This window comes from Alligator mississippiensis, chromosome 1 (genome assembly GCF_030867095.1).
Source record: "Alligator mississippiensis isolate rAllMis1 chromosome 1, rAllMis1, whole genome shotgun sequence".
Taxonomy (NCBI): Eukaryota; Metazoa; Chordata; order Crocodylia; family Alligatoridae; genus Alligator; species Alligator mississippiensis.
Genome location: NC_081824.1, coordinates 154,116,323 through 154,142,121, shown reverse-complemented (window position 1 = coordinate 154,142,121; position 25,799 = coordinate 154,116,323). Strand labels below are relative to the sequence as shown.

The 25,799-nt window shown below is 43.2% G+C and overlaps 1 protein-coding gene across 6 annotated transcripts in view; it reads right to left on the bottom strand.

The window, feature by feature from the left end:
- The window catches only part of MTR (5-methyltetrahydrofolate-homocysteine methyltransferase), a 75,295-nt gene that overhangs the window by 30,217 nt on the left and 19,279 nt on the right, over positions 1 to 25,799 (bottom strand). For 5 of the 6 annotated variants that reach the window (XM_019479749.2, XM_019479748.2, XM_059715684.1 and 2 more), the window contains exons 9-18: positions 23,150 to 23,250; positions 21,421 to 21,482; positions 19,820 to 19,887; positions 18,444 to 18,523; positions 16,043 to 16,155; positions 13,353 to 13,493; positions 12,352 to 12,537; positions 6,238 to 6,417; positions 3,288 to 3,404; positions 3,067 to 3,207 (exon numbers count right to left, since the gene is read on the bottom strand). In XM_019479749.2, coding sequence (XP_019335294.1) covers positions 3,067 to 3,207; positions 3,288 to 3,404; positions 6,238 to 6,417; positions 12,352 to 12,537; positions 13,353 to 13,493; positions 16,043 to 16,155; positions 18,444 to 18,523; positions 19,820 to 19,887; positions 21,421 to 21,482; positions 23,150 to 23,250 — 1,189 coding nt within the window. Of the gene's footprint in view, positions 1 to 3,066; positions 3,208 to 3,287; positions 3,405 to 6,237; positions 6,418 to 12,351; positions 12,538 to 13,352; positions 13,494 to 16,042; positions 16,156 to 18,443; positions 18,524 to 19,261; positions 19,286 to 19,819; positions 19,890 to 21,420; positions 21,483 to 23,149; positions 23,251 to 25,799 lie in introns of those variants that run through there. The other variant, XM_059715704.1, reaches the window with a different exon arrangement.

The window sequence follows — 25,799 nt, the reverse complement described above, 5'->3', positions numbered from 1 at the left end:
AAGCCAATGGCAAAAATTCCCAACAACTTCAATGTGATCATCATTTTACTCAAGAGCATCCATTAGGGGAACAAGTACGAGGGCCTTCTTTTCTCTGCATTTGTCAACTGGCAAGGTGCTTTATGGCTTGGCTTATGGCTGCCAGGAGATGTCCAGGGAAATGGGTAAGGGGCCCCATTTTGGAGCAGTGAGGGAGGCAGGATGCTCCAGATGGACTATCCATCAGATTTAGTATGGCAGTTTCTTTACTAATGTGATTATTAGATACAACTGCAAATATTCTCACACCACAATGAAGAAAATATATGGGCTGCTGATTGCAGCACCCCATATTCATTACAAAAAATAAAAATAGCCAATACAACAAAAAATCAAAACATTTAAATGCACAGCACCAAGTCAGTGAAAAAAAACCTACACTTATATAAGCGACTTGATAGGCAAAATTCACCCTAGTGAAAAGGTCCTGCACAAAACCTTATGTACTAAAAAAGATGCATACAAGGCTTTAGCAAAATCTCCCAGAATTTGCCTGGATACATCCAACTTTTAATCGTGCATAATACAAAACTTGAGCAAAACGTCCATACAAAAAAACCTAACTCACAATTCTTATCTCCAATGAAGGACACATGGATTTTCTACAGACAATTTGCTAAAACGTTATGCTGAGTTTTAGTACAGCTTTTAAAGACACTGGGGATAAGTAGATGCTTTCTCTTTTAGAGACTAGGATAGGACTACAGTAAGGCAGCCAACTGGAGAAGAAGGTAGCCAATAAAGTAACAACAATGACTTCCTGTACACTTTGGGAAAGAATGAAAATATTTGTTTTACCCATTCATGTTTCTACTTTTCATGCCCTGTTTGTATTCAAAATCTTCCTCCTGCACAAGAACAGCTTAAACAATCCATCTCCAGGGTTGTAGAACTATATTTAAGTGGCTTATCAATTGCCTTTAAAAATTAAGAAAAATCTTAAATCAAGGTGACTTTTAACCTACCTGACACAGATTAGGGTTGATTTATAAGTGTATTTAGCATTTTAATTTGTCCGGAAGTTTTTGGAAGTCCTATCTAGCAGCTATTTGTATTTTTTAGGAACCTAGACTGGAAAAATGGAATCAATCAATCTGCAACCAATCAGATAAAATTCAGCAAGGTCAAATGCAAAGTCCTGCATTTGGAATGGAATAATTTAATGGAGAAAGGCTGCAGTACTGCAAAGAAGGACCTAGAGGTTATAGAAGACCACAAGATGAATATGAGCCAAAAAAAGCAAAAGCATACTGGGTTGTAATAACAGAAGTGTCGCTTTAAAAATCAAGCGAAGTGAATTTTCCACTCTGTTCCGCACTGGTGAGACCTCATCTGGAATGCTTTGTCCAGTTTTGGGCCTCACAATTCAAGATGGATATGGACAGTTTGGAAAGATTTCAGTGCAGAGGAACCAAACTGATTACTAGGCAATACTGAGGAGGATAGGCTAAAAGAACTAGGATTATTTTATCTGAAGAAGAGAAGATGGAAGGGTTGGGGGGGAAGGGATTTGATAACCACCTTCAAATACCTGAAGGGCAATTAGAAGATGGTGATGGGCTTTTCTCTGTGGCATTAGGGGACAGGATTAGAAGCAATGGACTCAAGGTGCAGCAAAGAAAATTTATTTTGGAGATTAGGAAAACCTTTCTGATTATGAGGACGTCCAAACACTGGAGCAGGCTACCTAAAATAGGTGTGGAATCTTCATCCCTGGAAACTTTCAAGAGAGGCTTAGATACAGTCGGCTAGGATGGTTTAGTCAGGGATACTCCCACCTGCAAAAGAAAGCTGGACGAGATGACCCTTTCAGCCCTGCTTTCCTTTGACCCCTAAGATCTTATGATCCGAAATACTTTTGTGAATCTGTCATTTCAACTATTTCTCTTTTTACTCACATCTGCATGTTTGCTTTTATTTTTAGGTTCTGATTTTTTCTCTAGGAAATTCTAGATGCTGTAAATATTTGAATGATCTTATATAGCAAAGGGAAATTATAAATGAACTCGTATTAGAAGAATAAATTCACAGTAAGAATGCAACTAAAGGTTACTTTCAGTCTCACAGAAAGCAAAGGCAAGGGATAATGTGGAAATAAGAAGGTCTGCCTGTTATTAGTTTTAGATTTTTTGCCCTTGTTCTTACACAGGCATGTCTACAGTATGGCTTATAGGCCATAAAGAACACATGCACTTTAATACCACAGGCAATTGTGTCTGGACCTGCCCCCTCCCCTATCCTTATAAGAGGAGAGAGGAGGATGCAGCATGCAGTTGAATGGGGAGGGGAGAGAGAAGCAACTGCAATCAAACTATGAAATCTTGACCTCACTGAAATCAGCAGGAATTTTGCCATTTGTTTCTATGCCCACACAGTCCATCTTCTATTTAGGTTCCTTTACAATTGCCACCCATCATCAGAACATCTCACAAATATTAAAGTATGTCTTTCCAAAACACCCTTTCAAAAAAAGAGTAGTTTAGGGAGTATTTTTACATACACACAGTTAGCCTAAACCAAAAACCTGAACAAACAGGATGACTATGGTACAACTGAGAACTGAATCCAGGACTGAATTTAATTTTAGTGCTTTAACCAAAGGCGTTCCTTTCAGCAGATAAGATGTTATCTCCCCCCCCCCAAAAAAAAAAAAACTTTCTGTTGTTGGCACAACAAAACCTGCCCTCTTCATCTAGCAGGTAGCTTCTACCCTCCTTCCCCCAAACTACAGTATAATTTTGCAGCAATATTCCTTTAGAAGGTGCCTTTGCAACAAACTCTCCTTAGCAGCTGGAAGGATAGTTTTGTGGACCTTCAGTATATGATGTAATATGGTGCAATCCATTGGGGTGCCTGGCTCGCTTCTTTTGGTTTCCTTTGGTAACTGGGCTGCTTGCAACAACAGTGGTGTTTTTTCTTATCACCCTTGAAAGCTTTACGTAGTTTGTGTGTTTCAATTTATCTGGTGGTCAGTGCTTAAATGTCACAATCTAACTGGTATACAAAAGACAGAAAAGTGAAAGTTACCTGGGCATAACGCAATAGCTTCTCTGTGCCATCTGGGTCTTTATTCCATATAAGATTGTCACACAAAGTTAGAAGATCCTTAGGGATATCGTCATATACTGGAAGATTCCCTGCATTCACTATTCCCATGTCCATGCCATACTGAAAGAAACCCCCAGATTTTTATGAATAAAAGACCACAAGACTGCAGAGCACAAGTAAGACCAACAGAAAGCACATACCTTAATTGCATGATAAAGGAAAACTCCATGCATTGCTTCTCGAATGGCATCCATCCCCCGAAAAGAGAAGGACAGATTGGAAAGTCCTCCACTAACTCTGGCTCCTGGCAACATTTCCTAGCAACAGAATGAAAACTTCAGCAAGCTCAAAATTTACCAAAATAGTTTTCAAAGAGAGGGGACAAATTATACACCAAGCACTGTGCACTTGGGTTGTGGAGTGCCAGGAATTCATGGGACAACAATAATTCAGTTTCTCTCATTGGTTCAAGTCACTTTCACAGTTAATCAGACTCTTCCACACAGATAAGAAACTAAGGCTCCTTCTACACAGGCAGGTAAAGGCACAACGGGATCTAACAGCTGAGCAATCTACACAATCGCACCTCCTTCCATGCCACACGTGCATGGCAGGAGATGTAATTGTGGGATCCTGAATTAGATCCCATTGCATCTGAGTGCTGGTGCAAGAAGAACCCAATCCTGGCTTTACCCTGCACCAGAAAGAAGCAAGTTCCCACATCTGGGAACCCCCTCAGCTGGGAGCTACCAGGCTTGGGGGTATACATGGGCCCCCCACATCTGGGAGCTCTGATCAGCTGACAGGAGCACAGGTTACATGTGCAAATTAAAGCTGGATAGAAACCAGCTATAAAAGTTATTACATATTTTCCAGCAATAACTTTGTAGCTGGTTGACCTTTTTTAAGATGCCAAAGTTAATATGCATGTGCAGCCAGTCTAAATTAATTGCGCAATTAACCAGGCAACTGCATACATAATACATGCAATGAGTAGAGGGGGCCTCAGAGTCAGCCTAGGCACACACAGGCAAAGCTTCCCAAGAAGTCTCCAAAAAGACAGGTGCTACGGTGAATGAGTGACTGGAAAAAGGAGACTTTAAAGCAAATGGGAACAGAGCTGCTGCAGTAGACGGTTGGCCTTTTGCAATGGGGCTCACACTCTGAAAAAAGTTTAACAGCTTCTGCTTTATAAAAAAAAGAGAGAGAGAAAAAATAAATTGGCTAAAATGCAGTAAAGAAGGATCCAACATGTTAACACCTGAAGATGGAGTTTGAGCTGTTTACCACAGAGATGAGACAGTGGCCTGCAACAGCAGGAAGCTAGTCTCAGACTCAGGAAGTGCCTGCCAATCCTATGTTTTGGCAAAGTCCCAATTCAACATTTGCCCCCCGCTTTTTTTTTTTTTTTTTGGCTACAAAGAGTCTTAAATCATCATGGTCATGGACATACTAACTAAATCCTATTTTTGAGCTGGAGGGAAGAGATTATTATTGGGCTAAAAGCATCTGCAAAGCTGAAGGCTTGATAATGGGAAGCAGAAAAGCAGCAGACTCTGAATGAGGATTCTGCTGCCTTCACCTATGGGAGAGAAATTTTAGTGGATACCCTTCATGACTCACAAAGGAAGACAGGGGGAAGACAGAACCACAACTGGTAGACTGAATACAGTGGCCGCATCTACATGAGTGGCGGACTGTGCATTTGTTACTGCACCGTCATTTAGCACTTGCATAAGCAAGTACTAAATGACTGCGCAGCACCAGGTACACCAGTTACTGCGCAGCACCATCGTTGCATGTTTTTTTCCCCCCAATGCTGCTGCACAGTAGCTTGTTACTACTGCGCAGTAGCTCATTACTACTATGCGGTATCATTGCCGCACAGTTAGTGCCAGGCCATGCTATTGCACAGTAACAGTGAGCTACTGTGCAGTAGCGTCTTGTGTACATGTGCCCTGTGAGGTGCTAAAAGTCCCATGCACTGCTTTTCTCCATTGTCCCCTGTAGCAACAAAGGCCTGCTTGTAATTAATACAATGGAATACCTTCCCCTGACCCCACCTCAGTTATTCCCATGCAGTTCTCAGCACTCCAAATCTTTTCACTGGATGCTTGCCGGTGAGATTACTGCTTGGGATGGAGTCATTCAGATAAACTGCTTTTCTGGACGTAAACTGCAGTTTGGGTATTAAGGAGGAGGCAATTCCACAAAAATCTCTCTTCTGTCAGACATTCTTATTGGCTACCAAATTTTTCAAAACTACAAAATGTCCTAACATCCTTTTACTGCTCCCACACAAATCAATGTGATGCACTGCCTCTCCAGCACCTCAGCTGCCCAGGTCTGATGTCCTACCACCTATTTAATTTGATTTGCCTCCCTTTCAGAGAGCAGCTTATTGGTCCATTCCTCTCTAACAGACCCCCAACTAAGATAAGAAACAGCCCCAGTCCACGTCCCTATAACAAGGCTTGAAATGGTTCCTCCATGCTCACTACTACCATAGGCAGCTTCATTTTGTTTGGACTGTTTCTATACGCACAGGGTTGGAGATTTCTCATAAAAGAACACTAAGCCAGTCTACATTCCCCAAATCTGCTGGTCCCTCAGCTACATGGTGGAGATTGGATAGCTCTGTGTACCCACTCCCTCCATTTGTTTGGACTGGCAATAAGTGGACCCATCATGTTACCCCTTTAAATATAAAACGCAGAATGGGTAACATGGCTGTATTCAAGCAATGCCCTTCATTACTGTACTTCCCGGCCAATGCACTTTAACTAAATATAAAGATAAGTTATAACAGACTTCAAAGGGATGTAGTCCATTCACAATAACTGAACTTACATTAATTAAATGAGGCAGCATTCACATGTCCTGAGAGAGGTCTTTTGGCCACAACTGCTGAATGTGGTTGTTGCCCGATTTAATTAATGTAAGTATATTTACAGTACAGTTAATGGATTGGGTTATATTTAGAGCATTGTATCATTTTGTTCTACTGGAAACACAGCAATGTTGAGAAGCTTATACAGTACACAAAAATAGCTCTTTGTGAATTAATTTAGGCCGTCAATTCTTTTGGAGCACTGGGGATTTTTAAAGGAGTTCTGATAAATAAAATGAAAATTACCAAAAAACTCTTACTTTTATAGTTTTTGTTGCCTTCATAAAGTTAACTGCATACAGGTTATGTTCTTCCATTCCAGTACCTATAGTCAGAATATTTGGGTCAAATATTATATCATTTGGATTGAAGCCCACTTTTTCCACAAGGAGATGGTAAGCCCTGGTGCACACTGCAACTTTGGTTTCTGTTTCTGTGGCCTGGAAAGAGAGAAGAATAAAAAAATTCTATTAGCACCAGAGCTGGGATGAAAACAAAGCCCTAGAGATCCAAGCTTGCAGGTCAGGTCGAAGTCTGAATTTGTGAGAGGGTACAAGAAGGAACCAGATTTTTGAGTTCAAAGAGAAATTAAACAACTAAACAGTTTTGAGATGTGTTCCCCATGTGTACAATACAGCTACAACCTGGATACCTGACACATGTACCTCAAGCACTCCTAACAATACTCCATCATGTATGCACCCTACATCACCTCATGTGTTAACGACTGGTTCCTACCCCGTTATTTCCTCTCAACCACAAAATCCAGAGACTCGGAGAAAGAGGAACAGGAGAGCAAAATGTGCAATATGCCCATAGACAACAAGAGCTCAAAGAACTCCAGTTACTGACTAGTAACTTCTTTCACCATCTAGCGCTAGATACACATTCTCTCATAGGTGAATTCACCTGAAGTCTGGAGTCCGAAACAAAATTATTGCAGGACTCCTTTACCAAACACAACTTCTGCTCTGGAAGACTCCATAATGGTATAGGCATCTGTCTCATGAGATAACAGAACTGCACCATGGTATCAGCATATTGAACATCTGTGAGTGTGGCTGCAGTCCAATCCTTGAATGGTAGTTCCTTCTGCACTTATCATGTGTGACGTTTGTATCTAACAGTCCTGGACCTGGTGTGGAGTTCTTCTTGAGGTTTCTTCTTTCCCCTGCAGGCTTGGCTCTTCTTTCTGCAAAAGCCTTTATTCTATGCTTAACAAACTGTTTACAAGTGCCTTGATCCTTGGCAATCTCCTCCTGGTTGCTTGACTCTATGTTCATTGCCTTCATCTCTCTCTCTTGCAAGCATCTTTGAAACAGAGATATGGACACCTGCATGGTCTTCTTCCTATAAAAAGTTCTCCATACAAAAGATCCTTAGGTATAAAGCCACCATCCTTTCTCTGCATATGACCAAGCCATTGAAGCTGATGCTGACGGGGAAGAGAAGGGATGCTCAGGATGTTGGCATGTTCCAAGACCTCAGCGTCGGCAACTTTGTCCTGCCAGCAAATTCCGAGAATGTGACAAAGTCAACATAAGCAGAAACTTCTGAGGTGCTTTTCTGGATAGAATTCATAGTCCAGGATTCGCTACCATACAAAAGAACGTTGATGATGCAAGCATGGTATACTTTGACCCTGTCTATCAGCTTGTTGTTGATCCATACTTTTTTACTCAACGTGGTCAGGATACCTGATGCTTTGCCAGTAGGGCTATTCAGTTTAGCCTCAAGTGACAGGTTGTTAGTAACAACAGAGCCAAGGTACATAAATTTACTTGCAACAGCCAGTACATTTTCACCTATTATGAACTTTCTGGCCCACAGCATTTGTCTTCTTGGTGCTTAATGTAAGACCAAACTCGTGGCAAGCATTGCCCTTCTCCTAAGCTAGCTGACATCCGTGGGTTCTCCAACCCTGCCGGTCTCCAGCTGTGGCCCTTCTTGACCTTCAGCCTCTTTAAGGGGTGAAGGAAGTAGCAGGTTAGAGACTGAAAGCCCCTCCCATCCTGGACACTGTTTCTAGATAATTATTCCAGGGTTGGGGAAGCTATAATGTTACAGCATTGAAATGCTATTCCAGCTACTGAGCCATATCTCTGGAATGTCCCTATAAACAATAACCTACGGACAAAATGGTCACATCAAAATTTAGGGAAAAGCCTCCAAGACCAATGAATTGGAAACCAGGAAACACGAGACAGCAGCTTCTCTCCAAAAGTGTTGCCACTGTTATGAAAGAAAGTGAGAGGATAAGCATGGCTAGAATCCTGAGCATCACAGGAAGAGTCTGATGAAAACACATCAACTGGTGGCTTGAACAAGCCTGGAAAAGGGGACTGGACTGGTTCCCCCTTGCAGACCTGACAGATCTGATACTGGTGTCAGCAAGACTACAGAAAGCAAGTCCAGGCCTCCAGGTCTGGCTGGACAGTCAAAAAATGTTCCGTATAATGAAACAAAGCAACACCTCTGGAGATATCAGCACTACTGGATGGCATGGGAAAGCTGATGGCTGCTGAGGGAGTGAAGTAGCCACTGCAGGTACTGAAGCATCTGATCCGTGATGAATAAATGGCAAAGGAGAGGTCACAGTAGTGCTTCATGCACTTGTTCTTGTGCTTCCCAGGTAGTGATGAGGTAAAATGGACTCTCTAAAACCAGACATCAGTGCTAGGACTTCGGTGCCAGGATGTTTCTGAGCTTCATCAAAATCCACAAGTGGCCACAAGAAGAATGAGACCCAGTAAAAGTGAAAAAATGGGGACACAGAGCCTCACTTATCTAGAGAAGCTGTATGGTGTGTAGACCATGGGAACCTTATGTCTTACTAAAGGATGAAGCAAACTGGGGGGGGGAAGAGAAATCACGTAACTAACTGAAGTTGATCCAAAAATTAAGGGGAATCACAGAATCATAGAAAGCTGGAAGGGACCTCAGGAGGTCATGCAGTCCAACCCCCTGCTCAAAGCAGGACCATCCCCAGCTAGATCTTCCCAGCCCAAGTTTTATCTAGCTGGGTTTTGAAAATCTCCCAGGATGGAGCTTCCACCACCTCTCTGGGTAACCTGTTCCAGTGTTTTACTACCCTCCTAGTGAGAAAATTCTTCTTAATATCTAACCTAAACTTCCCTTGCTGCAACTTGAGACCACTGCTCCTTGTTCTGTCATCTGCCACCACTGAGTATAGGCTAGAAGTAAAGCATCAGCAGATTCTGAGAGCAGCTGCTGGGCAAGAACCAGTCTGGATCGGACTGGTAAAGCACTGTCTGGGGACAAGGCAGACAAAGGGAACTGAGGGGTCAAAAGCACACATCACCCTTTGTGTCCTGGGGACAGAGGATGAGGAGAGGCAGGGCACATGCATCCTGTACGAGTGCTGCTAGAGTGAAAAAAAATAAAGGGAGAATGTGCATATGGACAAGCACTCAAAGGAAAAGTCTGAGAAGAGATCAAATCTGAAGGTTTTAATTCAGTCGATTTGAACAATTAAGTTAGAGAGAGACAGAGAGACACTCTGGGATTCTGGCATGAACCCAATTTCCAACGTACAAGCAAATGTCCTGTTGGACCTGGTCCTGGCCACAGGCAATGATCTGGTAAGGGGGCTCCAGGTCCTTGACCACCTGGGTGACAGCGATCATCGCTTGCAGGAATTCTTCATCCAGCGCAGGGTGTCAAGGGCCTGCAGCAAGGCAGTAGCCCTAAACTTCAAGAGGGCCAACTTCAACGAGTTGAGGAGATTGGTGGCAGAGGTGCTGGGGCTCTCGAGGGCAGGGGAACTCAGTGCCCAAGATGAGTAGTCGTTCCTTAAGGAGACGATACTCAGGGCCCAAGGGGTGACAATCCCAACAGGAAGCAAGGGGGACAAGAGTGCCCGAAAGCTTCCCTGGCTCACCGAGGACATCCGGGAATGCCTGGTTGCCAAAAAGGCAGCGTACACCCGGTGGAAGGGGGGGGGCTATCTCCAAAGAAGAGCATACCTCCACTGCTCGGGCCTGTAGGGGGGCTGTTAGGAAAGCTAAGGCGGACATAGAGCTAGGACTAGCGTCTAAGATGAAAAATAATAAAAAGTCCTTTTTCAAATATATAGGGAGGGTGAAGAAGGCACTGGAAAATGTGGGGCCCCTGCAAGAGGCACTGGGCAATCTGGTGGTTGCGCCAGAGGAGAAGGCAGACCTCTTTAACAAATTCTTCACCTCCATTTTCTTGTGCAGGGACCGGGACTCCCCCACAGTGTTTAAAGACGGACTTGAGGGAAAAGCCTTAAGGCCTAAGGTTGAGGAGGACCGGGTTAGAGTGCTTCTGGAGGGGCTGGATGTGTTCAAGTCAGCAGGTTCAGATGCTCTCCACCCCAGGGTGTTGAGGGAGCTAGCAGAGGTTATTGCTGGGCCCTTGGCATGGCTTTACAAGCGCTCATGGTGCTCAGGCCAGGTGCCAGATGATTGGAAGATAGCCAATGTGGTCCCCATCTTTAAGAAAGGGAGGAAGGAGGACCTGGGCAACTATAGGCCCGTCAGTCTTACCTCAATCCTGGGGAAACTCTTTGAGATCAACAAGGAGCACATCTGTGATGGGCCGGCATCGGGGATGATGCTCAAGGGAAACCAGCACGGTTTCATTAGGGGCAGGTCATGTCAGACCAACCTGATTGCCTTTTACGATCAGGTCACAAAAGCATTGGATGCAGGTGTCGCCGTGGATGTAGTCTTTCTGGACTTCAGCAAGGCCTTTGACACTGTCTCCCACCCCACCCTCACTAAAAAACTAGGCGACTGTGGCATCGATGCCTACAGAGTCAGATGGATTGCTAATTGGCTAAAGGGTCATACTCAGAGGATGGTGGTGGACGGGTCATATTCGACCTGGGGGGAAGTGGGCAGCGGAGTCCCCCAGGGCTCGGTCCTTGGTTCCGCACTGTTCAATTTCTTTATCAGCGATTTGGACGACGGGGTGAAAAGCAACCTGTTCAAATTTGCTGATGATACCAAAATCTGGGGTGAGGTGGGCACGCTAGTAGGGAGGGAAAGACTGCAGAAAGACCTGGATAGGTTGCAAGGGTGGGCTAACAAAAACAGGATGCGTTTCAATACGGACAAGTGCAGGGTGCTGCAGCAGTAACTGGCAGCACACTTCTAAGATGGGAAACTCCCTTCTTGAGAGCACGGAGGCAGAAAGGGATCTTGGAGTCATCATTGACTCCAAGATGAACATGGGCCGACAATGCGAGGTCACAGTCGGCAGGGCTAACCAGACCCTATCGTGCATCCAAAGGTGCATCTCAAGTAGGGCCAAAGGGGTGATCCTCCCCCTCTACGTGACACTGGTCAGGCCACAGCTGGAGTACTATGTCCAGTTCTGGGCGCCCCACTTCAAGAGGGATGTGGACAACAGTGAGAGGGTCCAGAGGAGGGCCACCCACATGATCCGGGGACAGCAGGGCAGACCCTACAATGAGAGGCTACGGGACCTGAACCTGTTCAGCCTTCACAAGAGAAGGCTGAGGGGGGACCTTGTGACCATCTATAAACTCACTAGGGGGGACCAGAAGGGTTTGGGGGAGACCTTGTTTCCCCTAGCGCCCCCCGGGATAACAAGGAATAACGGCCACAAGTTGTTGGAGAGTAGGTTTAGATTAGACATCTGTAGGAACTACTTCACAGTTAGGGCAGCTAGGATCTGGAACCAACTTCCAAGGGAAGTGGTGCTGGCTCCTACTCTGGGGGTCTTTAAGAAGCAGCTTGATGCCAACCTGGCTGGGGTCACTTGAGCCCAGTTTTCTTCCTGCCCAGGCAGGGGGTCAGACTTGAAGATCTACAAGGTCCCTTCCAACCCTACTTCTATGATTCTATGAAAACATACAACTTTCGGAACAACTACGTAAATTCAGACCCAAGCCCAGGTTTCCTTCTGATCCAAATGCCAATCAGATTCTGAACCAGAAAATGGAAAAGTCCAACAGAATTTAAAAGGAAAACTGTCCCTGCTGTAAAATTCCTGTCCACCCAACTGCTGTGCTGGTTATCTAGAGAAGGAGAGTAGCCTTATGGTCCACCAAATCCAACATGGCTTCTACAATCAGCAGACCTTGGTTTTCTACAATGGAGCAAGGTTAAAGCTGTTCTTCTACCACCCTTATTCACACAAAAGCCCTCATTACCTCAATCTAGTGGCTTCAAGGAAACAGTAGATCTGTATAAAGTATTAACATGATATAAATCAGGGTGTCTCTAACTGCAGAGAAAATTAAGACTACACAGACTTCTTTGATCATATTTGGCTAGGAACACAAGGCCACTTTGCCTCCCACAGGAGTGAGGGGCCTTTAATTTCAATGATGAACTCTGTCCGATAGGAAAAGCAACACTCACTTGACCCACTTCATCGAAAGCCATAACAACAACAGCTCCTCCATATAACTTAATTTTTCTTCCTTTCTCTAGAAAGTCCTCTTCACCTTCCTTCAGGCTGATGCTGTTCACAATGCATTTCCCTTGACAGCACTTCAAGCCAGCCTCAATCACAGAGAAATTTGAAGAGTCAATACATAATGGCACCTATAACCAGCAGAAAGGTAAACAAAGAATGTAAATGCAAATGAAAAGTAAATGTTCCAAGCACCATTCACCAACTTCACCAGAAAGATTATAAAAGCAAGCCTCCGAATGTATCAGCTTTTCAAGTCCAAAAATAAAAAATAGAAGTTATCCACAAACAAAATAGCATCCAGAACCCATCCTTCAAGTACAAATCTAAAAGCATTTTAACTCGCACACAAACAGCAACTCCATAACACACACCACACAACATATAGGATATTTTGTCTTATGTAGAGATATTTTTACTTCTATATCCTCTTCCTTCATAATGCAAATACTTATTTTTAGAAAGTTTAATTTCTTGGCATTAAAACTACCTTATATCCCAGCTATTTATGAACCCCTGAACTTCAAAAAGCTTGAGGAAAGATTTCAGAAGGAAATCTATACAAGGAAAGATTGCTAAACACAGCCTTATACTTCCCATATATAGACTGTTGATCAGTAGGAGAAGACCACATTTTATTTAGCCAAATGAAAGAAAAGCAAAGGAAAGGGAAGAGCATAATAAAAACCTGATTCTTCAGAAGTCCATTCTGCTATATGCCATCCCCCATTTAACATGTATGACTCCTCTCTGAAAGGAAGGGAAGAGCCACAGTCCAATACTTGTAGCTTTCCCACCACAAAACTAGCAGAGGGCAACTAAATACACACACACACTCCTCCAGTATGCAAGACAATGGGTATCAACATTTTCCTGAAATTAGGATTCAGAGTACAACAACAACAACAACAACAAAATCTGCGCTCTGGGCTGAATCTGGTACAACCTTGGCTATGTCAGGTTCGGAAGCAATTAACTTGCAAAATCTGGCCATCGCATTTGGGCCATCCAGCATTCCATCATCCATGTTGATATCCAAAATCTGGGCTCCCATCTCAACTTGTGCCTTGGCTACACTCAGAGCCTCCTAGAGGAGAAATTAAAAAAAAGAAAGAGTGATTAGCACCACAAATGGAAGCCTTTCCCTTTCACTAATTCACATAACAGTGTCATTTTCCTATAGTCCTAATAAGAGTTCCTTCCTTGTTGCAAGTCAGTGATTCTCAACAGGGGGTTCTGCAGCAGTCTGGGGTGACCTGAGATCATTTCAAGGCTGCTGCAGGGTGCCACAAAATGTTGGCACTATTAGGTGTGCAAACATGATTCATAAGACAAACCCATAGATTTCAAATAGGAATTCACTGAGATAAAAAGATTCTGACCTGTTGTGGAGGTCCTTGAGATTTTTGCAGCACAAGGATTAATCTATTATTTTTCTGTAGTCAAAAAAATGACTGTGTAACAGAGAACCCCTGCCCTGTTACTGGGAGGCTAAGGGAGAAGCAAAACCTGCAAGGTCCTTTTAAGAGTAAAGTCTTTGTGCTCCAAAGGGTAAGAATGCAGACAATGCCACTTGGGAAAATCCCTTGGAAACCATTCCAAGGGTGGCCTTGGGTCACTCTAGCCCTGGCTGGGAAAGAATAAGGATCCAGGCAGGCCATCAGAGCCCAGTTATGGTAAAGGGGTTGCAGGTATGCAAAGGCAAAGAAGCCTCTTCTTTGTGTTCTCAGTTCAGCCAGAGTAGGGATGATTTAATTCAGGTTATTCTTTGTATTGTGCATACCCGGACAGGCTGCATTTTTGTTGTGATCAGGATAGTAACATCCAGAGGACCAGTTTGTGGCTGTAGAGGTTGTTAGGAGGCCACACAGGAATGGCAGAAAGGCACTCCAAGTCTGGCCCTGCCAGAGAGAGAGCGAGAGAGAGACTGGGGCAAGGGGGCTAGAGCCTAAGCCTTGAAAAGGAAACAAGCTGAGACCAAGAAGACGAGTCAGAGCAAGCAGCCCCAAGTTAGAGGCCTACAGCCAGAGTAACATGCGAGCTAAAGCCAAGAGGACTAGAGCCTGCACAGGACTGTCTTCACCTGTCTGACAGACATGGGCATGGCTGCAGGGGATGACAGAGGTGATGACTAAAGCCCTTATGGCTTACGTTTGGGCCAGTAGGGTCATGAGTTGCGACTGCCAAGGTACAGTCATGCCACCAGGGTACAAGTAATTTTGACTGGGTACATGAGCTGCCTGCAGAGAAGCCAGCAAGGGCGTGGTAGTGGACAGAGGGCCCAGAAATCAAATGAGTCCACTAGGCACCAAGAAGCCCACTCCAGGACTCAGGGGCAGCCTCCCAATCAACAGAAAAGGAACATTAAGGCATGGCAAGAGAGACGGAAAGGAGGGACTAGGCTGGTCCACAGCGGGCATCACAGCAGCCCTTAGGGTTATAGAGTGACAATTAAGAATTGACATTTTCCAAGGGGTGCCTTGAGTCCAAAAAGTTGAGATGCCCCCACTTCTGAGTTCCTAAGGAGCTAGGTGCTCCAAGGGGCTGCCTAAGGTTGCCTCTTCAAGCTGCATCTTTAAAAGGACTTTCCCTCCAAAGCCACTCAATTACTTCCATTGTCTAAAATCCACCTTGGTCTGTGGCCTCCCAACATGATTTGCAGGATGGTGAGGGGTGGGTTACATGAAAGCAGGTCAAGTATTATGCATTGCCAGCAACTGCATAGAGATGTATGTGCAGGGTAGAATATGGAGGGAAGTGAACTGATATTAAGTGATTTTCTAGGGAAAGTCATCTTAAAGTTGAAACATGAGGCAGAGACCTTGGGCAGCCTCTAGAATATCCAACCTCCAATCAACAGAAGCAGGAGACTAGGCAGCCCCAGCCCTACCCAACCAAATTGAGGACTCCAGGCACTTGCTGCTACAAGGCATACTGGGTCACAGCACTGAAATGCATTAAAGGTGACTGTTCTATTGAGAACCGTTGGCGGTGTATATGTGGACGCCTCGAAACCGCAACACTTGTGAACTGGCTCCCAGTGACATTCTTCAAACAGTTCAATTGTTGCATGTGTCCACATCTTAATTTAGATGGTGTGAGGCAGCACAACAGGCTCTAGTATAACAGATCCTCTGCTGCTGTAAACTGTCACATCTGAAACGAACAATGCTGTAACAATTTACACCAACTGAGGATCTTATCCATGGTCTTTTTATACTGATCCAGAACTGTTCCAAGCTGCAGTGGAAAGGTTTTCTGGGGCACTTTTCCTGTCTTCCCCAGTTCAACCCTTGACTCCAAACTGCTGAAAAAACAGCACAGATCAAGACAGCACCCTCAGCTGTGCAGCTAGAATCAAACAAGGAACAGATTTTTCAGTAACACTAGTTATACAGCTAATAAAGCCCCAGTTAAACCCTCCCTGGCATTAACCAACTGCTACTAAATACAGCAGGGAACAAAGAAAGAAAGAACATTTAGAAAGCCAGGAAACAGAATTCAAATTCTTGCAAATGGACTGAGTAAGATGTCCAGACATGATGGCTGAAAAGCAATGCAATGCCATAAGAAATGCTATAAAACTATATGGTTTAATTTGTACACCATCTAAAAAAACTGGTATTAGCAATTCACCTCATAGTTGTCTTTCATGATGAGCTTAGCAAACTTCCTGGATCCTGCAACATTGCAACGTTCACCAATGTTAACAAAGTTGGTGTATGGCCCAATCCTGAAGGGCTCTAAACCTAAAAAAGACATTATAATTACAAAACAAAACAAAAACAACCCCCCATAAATATATAGAAAAAGAATGGAAAACACTGTATGAGAAAAACAAGTTTACCCCCAATCCAAGCAATGAAGCCCCTATTAATCTCGGGGGATACAGTACATCAGGCTGGAATTGAAAATGTGTACTTTCTCCTGTTAATTATTATAGTCATGTACAAACTCTCGCTCACTGACAACATTCTTAACTGCAAGGTCTAGCAGCTGTATCTCATTTGCAGGAGAAGGAAAAAGACAGAACTAGCCACATTATACCAACCTAAAAAGGGCAATGCACAGGCATGCTAATGGGAGACATTCTCTAGAGAAAAGTAACTGTATACCATCATACCAATATGCAAGCATTAATCATCCTGATCTGTTTTGCTCATGGTACCCTCCATCAACACCAATGGGATTTTGTATGTGGAATGGCTGCAAGACCAGGCACAAAAGACAATGGTTTCTTTATTCACCATATGTAATAAAATTCAGTCCTAGTTGTTTGAAGTTGATGAGTAATTTGTTCAATCCTCCCTGCCCTCAAAGGGTGAGCAAATGCAAGTTGCATAGAAGTTAGAGGTACTGAGTTAAAATGAGGCCACTCTATCCATTAAGGCAACCACAACTGAAAGTTAGCCTAAGTTATTAATGACATAAGAGAAGTAGCTTAAAATAGTGATGCTTTGAGAAGATTATTGAATAATGCTAGAGGGCAGCACTTACTTCTAACCATGTAAAACACTTAATGTTACTTAGAAATTGTGACAGTCCCTTCTGCTATCCAATTCGAAAAAATACCCCACAAAGGCTGTGGAGGGACTAAAAATAATACTTCTTTGGAGGGGAAAGACATGCTGTTCACTAACACATATCAGCTGAATCTGTTGCAACTGTTTTGTCTATCCATTCCTAACCTGCAGCAAGTGAAGCTAAACAACAATAATTTACCCCAAATGAAACAGATGAGGTAAGAGAGAGATGCAATAATTACAACAGATTCAGCTGAACTACAGGTAAGTCCCTCCCCTATTTAAAGCAGTATAATTGTTTGGTCTACCCACACTCTAGGTTTCTACATATCTGCAAGGATAACCCATTTACTTACTGGCACTCAAAGGGCAATTCTTTTAACAACCAGAACTTTCCCAGTTCACTGAAAACATATTCAGACCCTCCAAACACAGTAACGCTGGCCTCACAGAAGCTTTTAAGAACCACACCAAATAAACATCTAATATTTAACTGGGATCCCAGTTAAAGTAACTGCCACAGAGTGAAGACAGCTTTTTTCAGGGAGATGAACTTACCACCCCTAATTCCCACCTGAGGCTGAGCTCAGAAATGAGCCCAGGGACTGTAGCTATCTTTTATTTAAAGCTCAAGCCAACCAGCTACTTGTGTAAAAATTGAAACATGGGGAACAAGTAAGTTACCGTTGGTCCAGACACAATTTGTTGAATTTACATCAGACTATTTTTGGTAAATAAAAAAGCCATCCTGAATAAGGGAATGAAATCTTGCCATTGTTTTGATACACTGACTGTCAAGGTGACCCACAGATAATCATAATTAGGGGTCTACCCAACTGGAAGAGACAGCAGCTAGCTTGCATGCTCACCTTCATGCCATCAACCTCCCTCTGCCCTTCCCCCAGGTGGGCTGCCTAGCCAGAAGGATTGCTGGCTTCCAATAGAGAACCAGCATTTCATTTTCAGTAAGATTCCCTCTTCCCATGGATTTTGTGGAGATTATCCCATTTCCACAAAATCTGAGCAACCATGATTTCAGTAGGTCCCTAATCGTAACATTTGGCTGGATGCTGTGTTTTCAGGGCACTTGCCTAGAATCAGGATGCCTGGGTTCAACTTCCAGCTTTGCCACTGACCTTACACATTACTTTGGGCAGTCCAGTTTATCCCATGTGTCAAACTTTCCCCGCCTGCCATATGGGGATAAGTAAACCAACCTTTCTTTGTAAAGCACTTTGAGAAACAGCAACTGAAAGACTGCAAGAGTTAAACTTTGCTATTAAACAAGCTGTGAAGCCAGTGTTGATAGGAATGTCTCTCAGGCCTCACTGACTGGGCACCCAATAGTTTCAATAACCCTTACAATGTTACTAGGGATTAATGCAAACTGTTACATTTTCAGAAGTTTGTGTGTGGTGATGGAGTTCTGGTTCTTGCCCACCCCAATCTGGTCCTCAGAGTGCCATGGAAGAAGAGCGAGTGAAATGTAAAGTTCCTGTTCTGCTCCGTCATACCTGATAGCAGCATGTAGCCGTCTGAAAAGGAGGATGGCGGGACGCGAGGTTTACATGCTTTCACGGCTTCTGCAATCTCCCTGGATTACAAGAGGAGAGAAAAAGCCCTGGTGTTTTAAGAGTGTAAGTTTTTAATTGAAACCAAATTCCCCTATGTAAAACTGAAGTGAAAGTACAAGACAAACACTCGCAGTCCTAATCCAGCCCTGCATGAAAAGGGTAATTAACGCATTCAATGTTGTGCAGCCAAAGGCAAAAAAGAAAAAACCCCAAAAATAAAAAAAGACGAATCAAACTCTTCAAGAAGATTTTATAATCGTTATTGTTGGTGAGTGTAAGTAGCCGTGGATTTCCAACAGACACAGACAGGGAAAACACTGCTGCAGTATACCCATTTACTAACAGGGACAAAGATATTCTGCACCCTGCACAGTCAAGAATTCACAACTTTGGCTGTGATTATGTACTGCAGTGCAGCAGCAACAAAGGACAGATTTCACCCATTCTTTCAGCTGAAATGCTTCTCCTAACAACTGCCATGTGAATCATGATGAGTGTGGCTACTACGATAGCCAGAAAGCAGGGTAAAGATGCACCTTACAGATGAACTGAATCAGAGATGCATAAGCTTTCATGATCATGAGCTCACTTTATCAGCTATGCTTTATGCTAACTACTGTCTCTGTATTATGACAGCATAATCATCTCTCTTCTGTTGGCTTCAGAATCAGCTCAGGAAAACATGCCATGCCCCCATGCACTTTCACTCATTCCCCACACAAAACATCAGAGTAATGATGGACCAGAAGGGTCCCTACCTGTGCATTCACAGGGACTGGTTTCTGTGAACACAGAAGAAATAATGGTTGTTTTCCATGTACCATTTTCAGTAGGACTATCATGAAACAGTTCTGACTGTCTGGGCTAACGGGCTTTCTAAAGTTTTCAGATTCTCCACTTGGCTTTTTATCTGTTTCTTTCTCCTCCCTTCAAAGCAATTCTGCTGTATTGCTACACAAAATGCTAGAAAAAGCAGCAGCATGGAAGACAAGACAGAGTAGAAGAAATGAAAGGGAAGTCTGCTGTCTACAACTGATAAGCAGGAGACAGGAAAAAGGCACTTCATTCCAAATCAGCTCCTTCAGAGACAAAGGACTATGTCTTGCTTGTACCACATTACTTTCATCCCTACAAGAAGCCAAAAGTAAAGAGCCAAACTATTCCTGGGTTGCTGCAAGTTACAATCAAGTGTTTTTTGTCTATTATTTTTGTGAAGATATCCTAATTTGGATCATAGGACTCTGAAACTGAGGAAAGGATAAGGGATACTTTCCTTTCCTCAGTATCTGCATAGTTGATATGGCCCATGAAGTTACCTGATATGTGCTGGAGTAGTACCACAACAGCCTCCAACTATGTTGACCAAACCATCCAAAGCAAAACTCTGTAAGTAGGAAAAAGGCAATTTAGTTTCAAGTTGATGACAGCATTAAAAAACTACCTAATAAAAACAAAGACAAGAAAATCTACATGCTTCAAATACCAAACAAGTTAAGGCTCCCTGAACAAGATAAAAAGAAGACATATTACTAAACGAAATTAAATTAAATATGGGCAATGACTGGTGGCCCTCTGGTTTTCATGCTGCTTCTACCATGTTATGAGGAAGGTTGAGAGTCACTGACTTAGATTAGTCTGGTCTGTATCTCCTTTTTGAGAACTTAGAAAAAATATCAAATATCTGTTCATAATTAATCATACGAGAGCAAGCTAATTATTCCCAAAAAATGCAAACACATGAGGACCTACAGCATACAAGAGACAGCTCTACAAGCTAAACAAGCCTTTCTACAACCCAACAAGGGAGAAAAGGCCAAAAACCACTTGGCTTTTCAAATATTATGAAATAAAAGTTTCGTTTGAAATGAATCTTTAAGCACTACCTTTCAGCAAAAGTGTTATAAACCCCTGGAGAAAAAAATTGTTTCAGACTTGACAGAAAGGTGACAGTCATCCAAAACCAAACTATAGCAGGGGTGGGCAATTATTTGTGATGGTGGGCCACGTAAGGAGTTTTGGCGAGCTGTTGCAGGCTGGGTCACCATCACCCCCTCCCCCACCCCACCCCAAACAACCACACTGAGTCAGCACCTGCCCCGCACCTCCCCCCCTTCCCTATCTCCATCCCCATCCCACAACAGCTAACCAAAACTTCCTAAGTGACTGGATTACTAGACTGGTCTGGGGGGTACCATACAGAAAGGGCAGGTGGGGTCTCCATTGAAAACAGTCCAGGACCTGTGCAGGCAGTGTGCATTTGGCTGGGTGGATAGGATGGGGATGCAGGCAGCAGCATCTAGGAGCAGGACAGGGGGCGGGGAGTAGCATCTTGGAGTGGGATGGGTGGCTGGAGCTAGGACTGGGATCACAGGGTGGTGAAAGCACAGGGCTGGGACAGGGAATGGCTTGATGCAAAACGGTAGTGGTGGAGGGCACGCCTGTGGCCTGCCCCCTACCCCGGCACAGGCAGGCAACCCCAGTACAGTACAGCTGTGGAGTGGCACAGCCTGTCAGCACAAGGCAGGCTGATCTGATCACAGTCCATTAGGGCTGCCCCATGCTGCCAGGCCCCACAGATCCACAGCCACACTGTGCTGGGCTTGGTCAAGGGTGTGTGCTCCGCCTCACTGGGCTGCTAGGAAGCAGAGTCCGGCTGCCACACTATCCCAGCCCCGCTGCATGCCCAGGGGCAGCAGGACTGAGCTGTAGGCTCCATGGCCTGGGATGGCCCCCAAACCTGGGCTGGGTGGGACTGAGAGACCAGCTGAGGGCTAGATAAAGTCCCTTGGCGAGACGTATTTTGCCCACTCCTGAACTACAGCAATGCTGTAGTAAACATACAAAACATGAATAAAGTACACACAGAAAAAAAATGTATTAACTATTACCAAGGATGGTTTTGAGAAATATTCCATACCTTAATGTGCTCAGCAGTCATTTCAGGTGTTTCATCATAACCTCCAAAGGTGTTGGGAAGACCTGGTGGAATATTTTCAGTAATGTATTACAATTTGTTTAAACCCCACAAAGAAATAACGTTTAAAATCAGCTGCATGTGTAAAAAGGACTAAAATGCTTCATCACACTTGCAATCGCCATTCACTGAGGGATTATGATTTGTTTTTTCAGAAAGAATTCAGAATACGTCTGAAGAAAGAAAATATTTTTCAAAAACTTCAACAGAATTTAAATGTTTCTTATCCATAGTAACAATGATTGTTTTCCCTGAGGAGTTTTAAAGGGAAATGTAGTAAAGCTTTATTGAAGTTCTGGGTTCTGTTTTTAAATTAAAAGAATTATTTCATTTAAGCTAAAAGCTGAACTAGTGTAGCTACAGAGCAGTGTTTCTGGCTATACATTAACAAATATCTGCTACATTGCTAATAAATAAAAAGCTCATTAGTGTTAGATTTCCCCAATTAGTCATTTTACCTAGCCCCAAAGTATTTGCTTTTCAGCCTTATTACACTTTTCCAACCTTCACTTCCTGTCTCTATGGGGGAAATAAACCCAGGTTATTAAAGACATATAAACTGTGTTTAGTAGAAAATCCTTCCCTGCTTCTCTGCCTCCCAGAAAACATTTCCTTGTACTGGTACTGGGTCAGTGAGAGCCTCATCCTGCATCTTTATACATTTATTGTCATGAGTAATAGTTTATTTATTTTCATTTATAATAGTCTCTTAGTCTCTCAAACTGCTTACGGGTAAAAAGGTTTTAGGGATCTACCCTGCATCAGAAACTTCCAAATGAGGCCAATTTCCTGCCCAACATGGATATGAATTTTGATGAAGACTTGGAAAGAAGTAAAAATGTGGCAATGCTATGTTAAGCAAAAATAAGCCTGGAGGGAGAAGGAAGGGTGGGAAAAATCCCCAAATCCAAAAATCTGGGAAAAGAGTAATTATATGGGGAGCTCTAGAAAATAATCTTCTTAACTTTAGTAAATTTTACAAATATAACTTAAGTCAGATTTTGTCATTTGGGCTGTTTTTCAGAGCTACTTATACTTTTCATAAAACAATGTAAATTAGCAGGTTTAACATAATAGGCAAATAGTTAATGAGAATAGAATTGTATAACAAAGGGTGTTATTTTGAGATAAGAGCCTTCAACTCAAAGTGTATCTGGACACTGCTAGAGTCCAATCCCTTTGCTGGTGAACTGCTTGATTACCAAGTTATATGTTATTTTTTAGATTGATCTTTTATTATTTTGCCATAATCATCATCATTATAGGAATTTTAAACTTAGCAATTAAATGTTTTCTGATAAAGATTTCTTGAGAGTTCTTGAAATGTCAATATTATTTCAAGTCTTTCAGGGTCCTCAATACAGACATTATTTTTTTTTTTTTAATCTGAGGTCAATTTGGAGGCTGAACCCAGGAAAGAAAAGACAGAAAATAAATCAAACTGGCAGCACACTGAATATCAATACTCAAGTCCACTTTTTGCTGGGCAAGGTCAAATTACTGTGGGACCCAAACCTTTAAGTGAAAAGAAAAAAAAGGGGAGTTTTCAAAATGATGAGGTACTGCAATCTGTTTATATACTCTGCCTGTAAATTATCTAGTTAGCATATAAATTGTAGGAATACAGAATAGCTGAAGTAATTTCCATTGTATACTCAAACATGACACACACCTGCATTGGGATAACAGATGATGAAAGCTGTTGTACATTTCCCAATTGTTTCAATGAAGGGCCGCATTTCTATTGCTCCTAAGGCACAGTTTAATCCAATACTGAAAAATAAATATTTACATTAATTCCCAGTTTAAAGAAAAGACAGCCAAATAAAAAGCAAAGTGGCAGTACTGGTACTTTCCCAATTATCTGGCAGCTCTCTTCCCATCCCACAGGAAGTCCATTAAACCATAAGTGTATGGGTTAAGAGAAGGATGCTTTATCTGCAGAAGGAAGAACATTTCCAGGAGAGGAAATGGACCTTGAGAGATTGCCTCCTGATCTTCTGATGTAAGGTAATCAGCCAGAAAAACTCCAAAAATCTTAGTTCTTAGTTGCCAATCTTTTATTTGCTATTTATTCTAGCAGGTAATCAAATCCATAGGAAGTTGCCACCCAATATCCACACTCTGGGCTGCAAGGGTCCTCACCATTCAAGTCAACATGTGGAAAAACAAGCCACAATAGGCTGCCTTCCCTACCCGCTTGGCTACAGCAGAGCCTGGCGATTCATGCCAAACCTGCATATACAAATTCTTAGTATACCACCAATACTGTGCTCCAGTCAAGCACTGCTCACTTTCCCACGGGAAGATATAAAGGCTTGGTGATGTTCTGAAACGTCAGTTTGTCTAACATCACTTCCAACTATACAGCTGGTCCAATAAGAGATATCGCCCCAAAATCCTTGCCTGTATGCATACTTCCTTTTTTTTTTTTTTTTTTATAATTCCTTTTTTCTTAAAAGCACAAGGACTGGTAAAGCAAGGCTTGGTGTGTAAGTTGAGTGGAAAAGTGACAGTCTACCTTGAGAACATTTGTACTTACTTCTGCTTTCCACACCATAGGTGTGAGAGAATAAGTGGATAGGACATAGTGAAAAAGAACTTGCAAAAAAAATTATAAGGTTGAAAGAGCAAAGAACTGTCTGAAGCCACTAAGTTAGATATTATATTTGCCAAAAAAACCTGAAATTTCAAAGAAACTGAGTGCATCAATTAAGATGTCTAGTGGCAATGTTAAATTAGCACAATCTAATTTACTCAGCAGATTATCCTGTGTCTCTCTGACTAAGACATCATTACAGCAGAGATCTTTTCAGATTAATGAACTTTTTGAACAATTTCACCAGCACGTTAGGCACAAACATGTTTTCTTTCAACACCAGACATGCAAATACAACTTTGCTGGAGGCCTTATCCTGAATTCCACATTTACCGAACTTTCTGCACTGATATCCAAGAGAAATTTTGCATGCATAACTGCTTCTCTGCCAAAGGGTACAAGCTACACCAGAAGGATGGGAGACAGGAAGAGCAATGGCATAGTGCACTGTGCATACTTCCACTAAGCTATCAAGAGATAAGCAGTTTAGCACTGAATGAAATGGGGTGGGGATGCTGAGATCTCAATGCAATCATATTCCAATGGGCACGTTTGGGGACTGTGCAAGTGACAGCACATCCCTACACTTGAATTCACCTGCTAACGACAAACCCAGTATACAAACTGTGGGTTCCAAATAGCTTCTGGTGGTCTACATAGCAGAGGGCACCTCCCTAGTCTTATCAAAATACAAATTCAGAGTGTATGTACAGACATTTGGGGAGGTCATTGAAGGTTAGATCAAGTTAAAAATGGTCACCCAATCTAAGTCAGGATAGGAGGGCTAGTGGGGAGGCTGGGAAGATTGGGGTGGACAGCAGCCAAGGTCCACGAGGAAGGGAGGTTGATGGGAATCAGGAGAGTTTGGCAGGATCAGGGGGGAGGGGATAAAGCAGGGTCCAAGAAGGTTTGGCAGGATCAGAGGGCTACTGGGGTCTGCAGGACAGCTTGAAGGAATGAGGCAGTGGACCAGGGGCTATTTTTAGCCCTCCACCACTGCCCACCTCCAGATGAACACCCCCTCTCCCTCCCACCCCAATTTACTTCAAATCAGCTCCCAGCACTGGCAAACACTGGTAAAACTGGCAGTGGGAATGGCTTGCAGGATGGGGTTTGGGTGGGCTCAGGGACGGACTCGTCTACAGGAGAAGGGGGGGCCATCTGGGGGAGGGACAAGGGGCCTAAAAGTAGCCCAGTGCCATGGGGCGGGTAAAAAAAAAAGGAGTGCAGCCCCAGAGCTGGGTCCAGCAACTGGGCTTTCCCATCCCCAGGGCTGTGCTGGGAACCATATAGAAGTTCTGTTAGATCCGTCTCACCTGACCCATTCTAAGTTAGACAGACTTGAAAGTACACTTAACTTAGATCAGGTCATCCATTTGGAAACCAATCTAAACTTCCTGAACTTATACAGAGTTTGCATTTAGCTCCCTAGTTAGGTTAATGCAAGTGTACGATCTGCACCTGGATAAACTAAGTTAGATCGGGTGGCCTTTTTTATTGCAACCTCTCCCTAACCTCCCCAAACGTCTGCACCTAGCCTGAGGGTGATGGTCTTAAGAATAGAGTCTGTAACTTTACAGCATTTCCAAAGTAGTTGACATGGAACTTTTAAAACAGGCATTTTACCCTCAATTTCATGTTTACAAATGTACGGACTATGCTTACATAAAACACTTACAAATACACCACACCCACACACACACACACGCTTACAATTCATCTC